Source organism: Enhydra lutris, unplaced genomic scaffold (assembly GCF_002288905.1).
Source record: "Enhydra lutris kenyoni isolate GAN:26980312 unplaced genomic scaffold, ASM228890v2 scaffoldscaffold3, whole genome shotgun sequence".
Classification (NCBI taxonomy): Eukaryota; Metazoa; Chordata; class Mammalia; order Carnivora; family Mustelidae; genus Enhydra; species Enhydra lutris.
In genome coordinates this window covers 20447361-20460198 of record NW_019154087.1, presented here as the reverse complement: position 1 = coordinate 20460198, position 12838 = coordinate 20447361, and the positions used below count along the sequence as shown (strand labels likewise).

At 36.6% G+C, this 12838-nt stretch overlaps 1 protein-coding gene across 1 annotated transcript in view; it reads left to right on the top strand.

Moving 5' to 3' along the window:
• The window catches only part of LOC111155319 (glutamyl aminopeptidase), an 81965-nt gene extending 81325 nt beyond the window's left edge, over positions 1 to 640 (top strand). The window contains exon 20 of the mRNA XM_022515463.1: positions 66 to 640. Coding sequence (XP_022371171.1) covers positions 66 to 209 — 144 coding nt within the window. The 3' untranslated portion in view covers positions 210 to 640. The remainder of the gene's footprint in view (positions 1 to 65) is intronic.
• The last annotated feature ends 12198 nt before the right edge of the window (positions 641 to 12838 follow it).

Sequence of the window (12838 nt, the reverse complement as noted above, 5' to 3'; positions counted from 1 at the left end):
ATAAAAGCCTTGGATACTAATTGGGCTGAAAATGACTTTCTTAATTATTTCTCTCTCATTTCTAGATGGAGAGTTTTTTCAAAAAGTATCCAGATGCTGGAGCAGGAGAAAAACCTAGGGAGCAAGTGCTGGAAACAGTGAAGAACAATATCGAGTGGTTAAGGCAAAACAGAAATACCATAAGACAATGGTTTTTGGATTTACCTTAAGAATGGTTAATGTGTCCAAATGTCATATTTTAATTTTATGATTCTTTTGTTTCTCCTATTACATATATTTTGGCCAAATTTACAAGCACTATGGAAGGAGTCTTATACGCAGATATTGCTTTTGCTAAGTATTGTGTTTCTGTATTTCAAAGCTTTCAAATTGTTCTTCTTTGTTTATGAAGGAAGATACTAATACAGTAGTGAATGTACTCAGGGATTTCTTCTAAGTGTACTTCATAGGAGATTCTTTGCAAACTGAAGAGAATGTAATAGCCATTTTAATGTCTTTAAATATCATTCTTTATATCTTAAATCTGTGAAAATAGAACAATTTGGTCTTAGCTTTACATTTTTAGTACCAAAGAAACACCACTTAATCTTCTCTCTTGATTGATTTTTAGTTTAAATACCAGTACTTGAGGGACCAAAATTACCATCTTAATCTTTATTTTATTATTCAGAATTACACATATCTAATATCATTGTATTCACATGTGTCCTACTCCTTTAAATCCTACCAGAGTAACCCAGGTTTAAATTTTACTCAAGGACTGCATGAATTAGCCAAAGAAACGCCTATTGCCTTCACTCTAAAATCAACAAAAACACTCTCTTCTCCTTTTTAAAATAAATCTGAATGGTTAACCTGAAGAACATATGTTGTTTTCCAGTGTCACTTTACTCTTGAATAATAATGACTGCTGCATTCCCCAAATAACTTAGCATGAGGCAAAAACAATTCAAGAACCTAGCCTTTTTCATGCTTGGTACTCTGTCGTCCTGCTCCATTCCCTACAAAGCTCCTTCAAATATGCTATGAAATTAGAGGAAAGATAGTGCTTAACTTTGCTCCATGGATTTTAGAGAAAAAAGGCTAAATAATTGGAAACTGGTCAGGAAAGAGAGAAGGTTGATTATTCCATAAAATTAAATGGAATTAGAATTTAGCTTTGATCTAACCTAGCAATCTAAGTGTGAAAATGAGGAAACCCATGTATGTCTCCAGCATGACTCTGCATATCTGAGGATATATCTTCTTATAGATAACTTTTATGTATAAGCCTTTAGATCCTAATCCACACAGAATAGCACTGATCAAATTTATATTCGTGATTTGATTAAAGACATCAATTTTAGAGACTAAAATCTGAGGGCTTTGAAGGGGCAGGGGGTGGGAGGTTGGGGGAACCAGGTGGTGGGTATTGGAGAGGGCACGGATTGCATGGAGCACTGGGTGTGGTGCATAAACAATGAATACTGTTACGCTGAAAAGAAATAAAAAAATTAAAAAAAAAAAAAAAAGACATCAATTTTGTAGAAACCGGTGGCAAGAATAGGTTTACTATGGCACTAGATGCCTAGTAGATCCACAATGCAAGCTGAATAGACAGGAAAGAAGGTAAATGACTACATTTCAGTCAGCTGTATCTAGAAAATCCAAATTTATTTGGAAACTTCAGAAGTATAAAATGATTTAAGATTGATTTGATGTTAATTGAAGCAATCAAAATCTTAGCTTTGACTTTATCTACAGTATATTATGCCTTAATTAAATACTCTCAGGCTTCGTAAACTTTCTTACTGCTATTTCTTAATTATTGCTTCTCAATCTACACAGCTGTATTGACAAATTCAAATATAGAAGGGGGGTGGGGGGTGGTTGTTGTAGGGAAGATCTAAAAAAAGAAAAAGAAAAAGAAATTTCCAGACCAGAACTTTAAAAATGTTATTTAAATGACTTCAGAAGAAAAAACACATTAACACCATAAATCATCAGGAAAGCCTTATTATCCTCATGAGGTTTAACACCCTAACTTCAAATTAATCACAATCAAAACCAGTACTTGAAGTCCATGCATTGTTTCAAGTCGACATAAAAGGAGGGGGATGGATTACCCTCCTGTTTTATATAATAAACACTTTTTTTTTAAAGATTTTATTTATTTATTTGTCAGAGAGAGAGAGAGAGAGCGAGCACAGGCAGACAGAGTGGCAGGCAGAGGCAGAGGGAGAAGCAGGCTCCCCACAGAACAAGGAGCCCGATGTGGGACTCGATCCCAGGACGCTGGGATCATGACCTGAGCCGAAGGCAGCTGCTTAACCAACTGAGCCACCCAGGCGTCCCTATAATAAACACATTTTTAAAGAAAAATATGTTTGAGGAGGATGGTAAATAAGACAATTCCAACTTGCCTCTAAGTCATTCTGTTTCATTCCATTTTAAGCAGTAAAATGGAAAATGAATTGTTTAGTTCTCTTTACTCCATGTGAAAAATAGCCGTGCACACTCTGTCATAATAACTTCACTAGCCCATCAGGCCCTTCTCAAACAGCATCTGGTTTTTAAAATGCTGGTGACCAATGGACAGACCTATGCCAAGAAGAATTTACTACTCTGCTTGCTTGGTTTGTCCTGATTTTCACAGAGGAGGAAAATTAGTATACTGTTTCTAAAAGTAAATTGCAGTAAGCCATCAACTTTTAAAAATTAACTGGAAGAAATGATCAGCAAGGTCATGTGGCAAGGAACAGGGCCGGTATTATTGCCTTGGACCTAGGCAGTCTCCTCCTGTATTCTAGATCATTGCTTTGCACCCACATGAATATAAACTAAGAGTTCAAATAATAAACCATGAGCAAAAGTGACAGGTAGGTAAGGTTTGGGAAGCAGACCTATACAGCTAGGTTGAAAGCAATGGTATTCCTGTATACCCTCTCTGTTGGTAAAGTGTTAGTCCAAAAATAGGTAAATGTAAGGGGGGAACAAAGATTTAGAACAGTGATTCTCAAAGGAAATCAAGACTAAGGAGGGAACTGAAGGTAGGGGAATAGAATTACCAGTGGAGTTTTCTAAAACATTAACTAATAATAATAGCAAAGTGGTTTTTTTTGTTTGTTTTTTAAGCCAAGCACTATTCTCAACACTAGTACTCCACATACTGTCCTAAACACTAGGACTCCACATACCTTAATTTCTATATATTTACAAAAACCCCATGAGGTAGGTACTGTTAATATCTTATTTTACAGATGGAGAAACTGAGACAGAGAAGTTGTAGAACTTTCTCAAGCCATAAAGTAGTGTCTGGCACCAGCCAGGATTTCGAACTAGGCAGTTTATTACCAGAATCTATGTTCTTAATGGCACATTAGAATGGAAATGTGTGCCTTAAAACTGGAGGGATCTGATGGGGTAATTGGGTGACAGGCATTAAGGAGGGCATGTGATGTAATGAGCACTGGGTGTTTTATACAACTGATGAATCACTGAGCTCTACCTCTGAAACTAATGATACACTATATGTTAATTGAATTTAAATAATTAAAATTAAAAAAAAACAAAAAAATTAATTGGAGTGATCTGGATTTGAATTTCAGCTACTTGGTAGTCAAATACTTTTAATCTCTCCATTGTTCAGTGTCCTCATCTATAAAGTGGGAATAAAAATAGTAACTACCTCAATGGGTTGCTGTGAGAATGAAATGCAAGAATGCAGATAAAGGCTGAATGTACGGGAAATAATAATCACTGAATAAACATTAGATGCTTTTATTGTCATTATTAAGGCTTCTAGTCCCCACGTGTGACACTAGTGTGGATAACACAGTAAACCTGGGTTCAAGAATCACTGAACGTAAGGAAGTGAAGGCACTAAGGAGAGACAATGTGTCCGACTATGGTATTTCCTGTCCCTCCCTGGGGAGGATCCCATTATCTCGCCCCACCAAAGTCTAGCATGGGTATGTGACTTACTGTGGTTGGTAAAATAGGAGTAAAAGTGATGTATGCTGATTTGAGTCAAAAATATCCAAAGTGAGCACATGATTGCCATTAGATCCAATAATCCTATACATGGTAGAATGTTTAGCAGCATCCCTGGACTTTATCCTCTATTTGCCAGTAGTGTCTCCCCCATCCCCAGATGTCTCTAGACATGGCCAAGTGCCCTGTAGGAGGCCAAATCTCCCCAGTTGAGGATCACTGCCTAACCTTAAACTTGTGAATAGATGCTACGGGCATCATTTAGCTAAAGTAAATTACAAGTGAGGAAAGCATAGCAATTAAAAGATCATTGAAAGGAAAACGAAGTCTGGGGAAAGGAATGATAATGAGAAGTCTGAATAAAGTAGTCATTCATTCATATATTCATTCAAATAACTAATATTGAAAATCACCTATTATAGGGGCACCTGGGTGACTTAGTTAAGTGCCCAACTCTTGATTTTGGCTCAGGTCACGATCTCAGGGTTGTGAGATCAAGACCCTCTGTGCTGGGTGTGGAGCCTGCTTAAGATTTTCTCTCCCTCTCCCTCTGCCCCTGCCCACCCTCTCCCTCTCTTTCACTCTCAAAAAAAAAAAAAAAAAAAAAAAAAAATCTATTATATAGCAAGACTTGTTTTAGGTACCGGTTGGCCTAGATTCAGGAATAGATTTAGAAGACAGCTGGAACCAGTGTGCCTGGGTGGTTCAGTCTGTTAAGTGTCCAACTCTTGATCTCAACTCAGGTCTGGATCTCAGGATTGTGAGATCAAGTCCAAGTTGGGTTCCATGCTGGGCATGGAGCCTTCTTAAAAAACAAAAAAAAATAGAAGACAACTGGGAAAAAAATTGAGTCAGGGAATTAATGGAGTGGGATGAAACACATGGGGCAAGGAGAATGTGGGAAGTCATTGAGTAACTTCAGCAAACAACAACACCTTGACTGGATGTTCCACTGGAAAGCCTTTAAATACTATTTGTCATTTACATGAATAAAATGTTTATTTCCTGATGACAATGTGGATCATCTGATTTAAATTGTATCTGACAACGTGCTAGATATTGTCTATTGTCCCTGCACCTCCATTTCTCCCAGCTTCTCTGTTCCTATCCTCCTGTATTGGCCAAGCTGGGATGCCAAAAATTGCACTTCTCTGGCTTCCACATGATTTAAATTCTGCCAATGATATGCACTTCTATGTGACTTGAAAGGAAAACAGAGGAGAGGCTGTTCTTCCTTTCTAGGAGAGTTCAGGGGAAAGCAGTTTCTAGGGTACATGTGAGCTGACAGCTTCTGAACTCATATCTCTGTGTATTTGCCATCTCTGTGGTGCAGGGAAGCTCTGATGAGATACAGTTTCCTCACTTCTGTGTGATACTAGCAGTCTCTGATCTCTGGATCAAAATGGCAGTGATATGCAACCTTGAAACCAGAAGGCTGGCACTAACCCTCTGACTTCTATTCCTCCTGCCCTTTTAATGATGTGTAAGTGCCTAATGCCTTGTATTTCATCTTTTTCTGCTTGGTATATCTACAATATTTTCTGAAGTGACTCTTGAATGATACAAAGTGTAACTACAGAGTTTGTTTGGGTTTATGTTTCCATTTTACCCAGTGCTCCTTTCCTGCCATCTTCCTTAGCATGTAAAAAGCTCCAAGCTGGGTCCTTTGCTTGGCACAGACTGATGAACTAGAATGACCCTCAGAGAGTCTGTTCTAGTGTTGATGAGTTTTAGAATATAGGAGAAATTATGATAGGCAGCATTTGAGACAGAGTCATATTTGTAATCAAGGAGAAGAAGCTGGAGCGGTGTGTTTCCCTTTTATGTTGGGATACATAAGCACACTAGAATCATCACTGATAAATCATCAAACTTGACTTCTCCAATTCCTCAAATGTTAAACACAGAGTTACCAAATGATGCCACCACTTATAATATACCCAAGACAACTGAAAATATAAGTCCACACAAAAATGGATACATGAATAATCAAAGAATCATTCATAATAACCAAAGGTAGAAATGATCTAAATGTCCATCAACTGATGAATGGATAAAAAAAAGGCAGTATAACCATACTTTAATATGATATATACTTCAACACGGATGAAACTTGAAAACATTACGCTAAGTGAGAGAAGCTAGTCACAATAAGCCACACATTACATAATTCTATTTTTATGAAATGTCCTAAATAGATAAATCTGTACAGACAGAAGGTAGACTAAGTGGTTGCCAGGGGCTCAGGAAGAGGATATGGGAAGTGCTTGCTAATGCTTTATTTTTGAGATGAGAATGTTCTAAAATGTGATTATAGTGGGGCACCTGGCTGGCTCACTCAGTAGAGCATATGCGACTCTTACTTTCAGGGTTGTGAGTTCAAGCCCCATGTTGGGTGTAAAGCCTTCTTAAAACTAAAAAATAAAATAAAATAAAATAAAATAAAGGTTATGGTTGCACAAGTCTAAATATACTGACAACAACTGAATTGTAATACTATTTTAAAAGGTTGAATTTAATGGTGTATGAATTATGTCTCAATAAAGCTATTACAAAAAAAGTTGTCTTCCCTTTTTGGAGTCTCACTAAACTAAATCACACAGTAGTATTGGCTCATGATAAAGCTTTATATTCTCTGCAATAGGTAGTGGAAATATAGCAGCATAAGCACCAAGTGCTTATGAAGTTAGTCTCCTTAAAATTGTTTCTACTTCCAGATTCAAGAATTTGCATCATTAATTCTAAATGATCCTTGTATTTTTACTGTAAGACTAAGTTGTTTCTTAAATTGCACTTTTCATCCTCAGGATTCTATGAGATTTTGACAGAACTAAAAATCACAGGTCCTCACTTCCCACATCTCCCACCCTTCCCACCATGGTGCCCCATCCCCATGAGGCTCAGGAGGGACCACTTGACCAGAGCAGGGCAAATTAACATATTCTGGGGTTCTGATACACGGATATTAGAGAAGTCCCCTTTCTGCTGGGGTCACTGAGATAGAGGATTCCTGGGCCATTCTTGGCCATCTCACTACCACATGGAGAGAAGCCAAGGGGAAATAGCAGAGCGATGAGAGGAAAGACACAGAATCCTGACATTATTTGAGCCCCTGGATTAGTCTGTATGTAGGTATCCCTTAGAGCTTTGAAAAAAAAAATGAACCTATAAATTTTCTCTACATTTAAACTAGTTTAAATTGAGTTTCTGTCACTTTCAATGAAAAGAACTCCAATCCTATGTTCCATACATTCTCCCAAGAGAAATTATATAGCTTGAGGAGAATGTTATGGAAAATTCATTGTTAAGAGTAATAGAAAGGGTCAACAACTGTTATGGATAGAAGGAAGGAAGGAAAGAAGGAAGGAAGGGAAGGAGGGAGAGAAAAGAAAGGACCAAGGAAGGGATAGAGAGAGGAAGGGAACACTTTAGTTGGAAAAGAAGGAAAAGTAAGAATATTCTCATAATTATCATCATATATCAGCATATAAATGGAAGAACTCTTCTAATTTGTTTTCTAAAATTCCAATAGAAATTTTGTTCTCCATTTGAAAACTGAGATGGAAAAATGAAATAATAACCCTAGTAACTGAGACCAATGTTATATTCGTTATCACAAAAACAAAAACAATCAATCATTAAATATCCAAGGCCATGGCGAGATCAAGTAAAAGAACCACCTCCCCTCCCTGCATGAAAGCTGAGAACAGATAACTGAAGGAAGAAGCTAAACCACATGAAGAAGGAAAAAAATTTGTTTAATGAAGCAGGATAAAGCATATAGCTTATTAAAATATATGTTTGGTAATTCAAGGATGTGTCATATTGTATTATGTGTTTTAAAATGCCTAAGGAGGGGATGCCTGGGTGGCTCAGTCGGTTAAGCGGCTGCCTTCGGCTCAGGTCATGATCCCAGGGTCCTGGGATCAAGTCCCACATCGGGCTCCTTGCTCTGCAGGGAGCCTGCTTCTCCCTCTGCCTCTGCCTGCCACTCTGCCTGCCTGTGCTCTCTCTCTCTCTGAAAAATAAATAAATAAAATCTTAAAAAAAAAAAAGTAAAATGCCTAAGGAAATTTTTAATTTTTATGACCGGTACCAATTTATTTTTTAAATTTTAAGTATGTGACTTTTCTATGAGAAGGAAAAGGGTGGTCAATTACAAAGCCTTACTCTGTATTCTTGAATCTTGCCCTTTTGTTTAATGATACACACTCATCTAATTAAAAGAATGTGACCTTATAATCTAAGAAGGAATAAAGTCCAGAAGTGGAACTGAGGGCAACATATTTTTAGAAAATAACTCACAATATTTTTAAAAATTTTCTATACATGTAATGTACGTAGTCAGTGTTTTTCTCAACCAAAGAGTTGCTGTCTTTATTTTTCTCAGTCTAAAACTTACTTTCCTACGTCAAAAATGATAATTATTAAAAGAGAATGCCCTTGACAGACATGCATAGAACATTGCACCCAACAGCTATTTAATACACATTCTTCATAAGTGCACCCACAACATTCTCCAGGACTGACCATGTGTCAGGACAGAAAACAAGCTTCAATAAATTTAGGAGAATTGAAATCACACAAAGTGTGCTCTCCAACAAAAAATCAAAAACAAAAGGAAATTTGGGAAATTCATAAGTATGCAGAAATTAGACAGCACAATCCTAAATAACCAATGGATCAAAGGAGAACTCACAAAACAAATTAAAAGATATCTTGAGATGAATGAAAGCAAGGACACAACACACTAAAACTTCTCAGAGAGAAATTCATAGCTGTGAACATGTATATTAAAGACAAGAAAGATTTCAAATCAATAACCTAAAGTTCCACTTTGAGAAACTAGAAAAAGAAGAGTAAATTAAAGCCACTAGAGGAAAGGAAATAGTAAAAATTACAGTAGTAATAAATGAAACTGTTAAAATAAAAAAAAAAATTAGGAAAATGAAGACCAGCCTTAAAAATTTCCTGAGCAGACACAACCAGTTTAAGACGCACACAGTTTACATTAGCTTATTTTGCCAGACTAACTTGAGCTTGGGTCATTTCTTACACATGCTTCTGAAAATCATGAAAAGCAAAATGTCAGTTGCTTCCCAAAGTTGATTTGATGTAACCCCTGAACAATTCCCTATCACTTAAGAAAATTCTAATATAATCAGTGATGGTGAAGAATGAACAGTCACCACATGCTCACTATGAAAGCCGCTATGCTCCTGAGTCTCACTCCATGTTTTGGTTTGAATGCTTCTGGTTTACAAACTGTCCTCTTGATGTGTGCACATTTTACTAATTACTACTACTTTGGTAACTCATTGGTTTTACTCTGCTATTTATGGATTCTGGACATTTCCTGGCATCAGAAGCGGGATCCAGAGAAGATCCCGAATGACTCCAAGGCCAGTGAGCAAACAGGTGCTGGTATCCACAGAGCCCACTGAGCTTTCACTGACATCTCACCAACCCCACAATCTGAGGATCTCTCTTGGTTCTGAGCTCTGTTCTCTCTACAGTTTTAAGCTCTCCAACTTTATTGTGCGTACCTGTATGTTGTTTGTTGAAGCTTCTTTGTAGTCAAAAGGGTGTTTGTTCAAAAGGGTGTTCAAAACATGTGATTCTATGTGTTTTAGAACAGTTGTTGTTAGAAAACATAGCCACTCTTAGTTAAAAGGTCTTAGGGAATCCAAAGGCAAAGTTGGGTTCCACCTAGTCTATGGACCAGGATCTGGTGTCTTTTTGGAAAATGGGTGAACTTTTGGAATTGTAAAGTTAACTATGGGGAATCTTTAACTTAGGGAGGTCCATCTTAAGGGGCACCCTTAAAAGAAAGGATTCCAAACCTCTCAGAGACAATGGAATGCATTCTTTGATTAGTATGCAGAAACTTCTCAAAGACAAAGTGGTTTCAAAAAACAGCTCTAAAAGGAGCCTTATAGCATTCAAATAAAAAATCTTTAGTAAAAGCTCTTTGGTCATCAGAGCATAATCTTATTAATTTAGTCCATCTGACAGAAACACAATTTGGATTCAACTGTTGAGTTTTGTATGTGAGACATGGCTAAAATCTTTCAAAAAAAAGTTGTAAGATATCTGTGTCCATCTGTATATTTGTATATATCTATGTATGTATGTTACAGATATATGATATTTTTCTACTTCTGAGTAGTATTGTCAAAATTACTTTGTAAAGCCCTCTATCTAATTGGCTTAAAGAAAATTAAGCATTTATGTAAATCATGTATACTCTCAGAAACACAGAAACTAACCCAAATGTTTTGTAAGTTGACATGATCTGGGGTAATCTTTGATAAATAAACAGTAGTTTAAGTTTGTTGGTTTAATAAAAACAAGCATGTGTTCAGAGTTGTCAATATTAAAATGTAATGCAAACATACAACTTTTTCTGCCTGTGTTTAGGAACCAAATAAGCTCATCCTATTTCTATACCTTCAAAATCTGTCAACTGGAAAAATAACTTAAGATAATGGCTAATTGTTTAATGTCTAACCCAAGCATAATTGTTAAAAACAAGTATATTTAAATTACTCTAAATTATTCTAAGATAAGAATTTATATTAAGTTAAACTAAATAATGGATACTCTCTGCATATCTAAATCATTTCAAATAAGATAAACACTAAATGCTAAACAAGTTTATCTACTTCTGGCTTTTAAATTTTTTCAGGGAGACAAAAGATATTTGGGTCCATTAATAAACATGTTTTGTCAAACTGAGGGTTGCTGTGGGGAGGGGGGTTGGGACAGGGGGGTGGGGTTATGGACATTGGGGAGGGTATGTGCTATGGTGAGTGCTGTGAAGTGTGTAAACCTGGCGATTCACAAGCCTGTACCCCTGGGGATAAAAATATATTATATGTTTATAAAAAATTAAAAATTAAAAAAAACAAACATGTTTTGTATCACACTGAAAAATTTACTATGAGAAAGAATATACTTTTAGAAATTATGAAATATATTTATAAATTTGCCAGTTCACATATGCCTACCCACTTTCCTTATACAGTTACTTTCTTTTACCTTTATTATTTCTAGTAGCTTCCTTACCCACTTGCTATAATGTTATCAGTCATAATTCTAATCACTATCTTAAAGTATATTGTATATCACAAAAATAACTAAATTTACTTATCAATTGCATCATTTTTTGTGTGTATGTTTATGTGAACTCATCAGATCTTTAACTGGCCATTTTTAAGTCTTTTGTAATTTACAGTTATTGTTTTACACTGATGTTTATGCAAAAGTAGTCCTGCAAAAGTGCTTTATCTTCAAAGAGATTCATGGAAAAGACCCTGACAGGTACACTAAAAGGCAGGATTCTGATAACTTGAAGATTGTTATCTGAACCTGGGTAAGAATTTTTTTTTAAGATATTTTTATTTGTTCACTTGAGAGAGAGCCGGTGAGCTAGTGCATGAGCAGGAGGTTGAGGGAGGGGGAGGGGCCAAGGGGGAGGCAGACTCCTGGCTGAGCAGGGAGCCTGATGTGGGGCTGGATCCCAGGATCCTGAGACCATGACCTGAGCCGAAGGCAGATGCTTAACTGACTGAGCCACCTAGGCACCACTGGGTAAGAATTTCTAAAACTTTAATGGAAAACCAATTGATTCATAAAGCTGCTAACCCAAGATCAAACAAAACAATAACAGTAAATGAACTAATAAAGATAATTGTAATTTTTATGACTTTATTTAAAACATTATTAATTCTTTAATGCTTTCTTTTCCAGATTTAAAGAACTCCCTTTTCGCCTTTCTTTCAAGTTATGCATAACTTATAGCAATTTAGTAAATTGGACCTTTGCATTGGAGGCTGAAATATTTATCCTTTTCTCATTACCTGATCCCACAACACATGTATTTGCATAAGTTCAATAAGAATTTGTTCTCCTTTTAACAAGACACAATTGGACAAGTCCTTGGCTTGACTTCCTAGCCTCAGGAGGCTTTTGAAAATTGAATCTGAAATTCCTTATAAAAATTCCTGCAATGCAGGGGTACTGGGTGGCTTACACAGTTAAGCGTTTGCCTTTGGCTCAGGTCATGATCCTGGTGTCCTGGGATCCACCCCTCAGTCAAGTCAGGCTCTCTGCTCAGGGCAGAGCCTGCTTCTCCCTCTCCTTCTGCCTGCTGCTCCCCCTGCTTGTGCACTCACTCGCTCTCTCTCTCTCTCTCTCTCTGTCAAATAAATAAATAAAATACTTTAAAAAAGAACACCCAGCAATGCAGATTTAAAAGAGCTATATAGTTTATTCTTCTTCTTGTTGCACCTAAGTAAACAAGAAGTCCAAGTTTATTGAATCTAGACTTACTTTGCAAACAAATCAGTCTTACTACAGTTATCTTTGACAGAAATAGGAATGACTACAGAAAAATTATGTTTTAGTCATATGCCTTTATCGATAACAGATTCTAGTGTTATTAATTATCTTTGAGGTTTTGTTTTCTACCCGGAAAACTGGACTGGATCCTGAATTCTTCCAGTTTTCTCCAATATTAGGCTAGCACTCTCCAAACTAACACTTCCAATTTTCTCCCAGTCTTGGAATCACCAGGAAACTAAAACTGCCCTTTTCTCAAAGTCAGGCAAGCTAATGTTGGACAAATTGATATAACCTTCAGAGAAATTATCACAACAGCTCCTGTGTAGACAAATCATGCCTGCTGCTAATAGCACTCAGAAAGGTCACCAGGCCAATTCAAACTGCAAACCAGGATGATCTGTCAGATTGCCACCTCACCCCATCTGAAAATGCTTAGAGAACTGACACCTAAAAATTTTTTCAACTGACCACTCTCTAAACTTAGAAACTGAATTTATAATTTGCTTAAACTATTAACTTT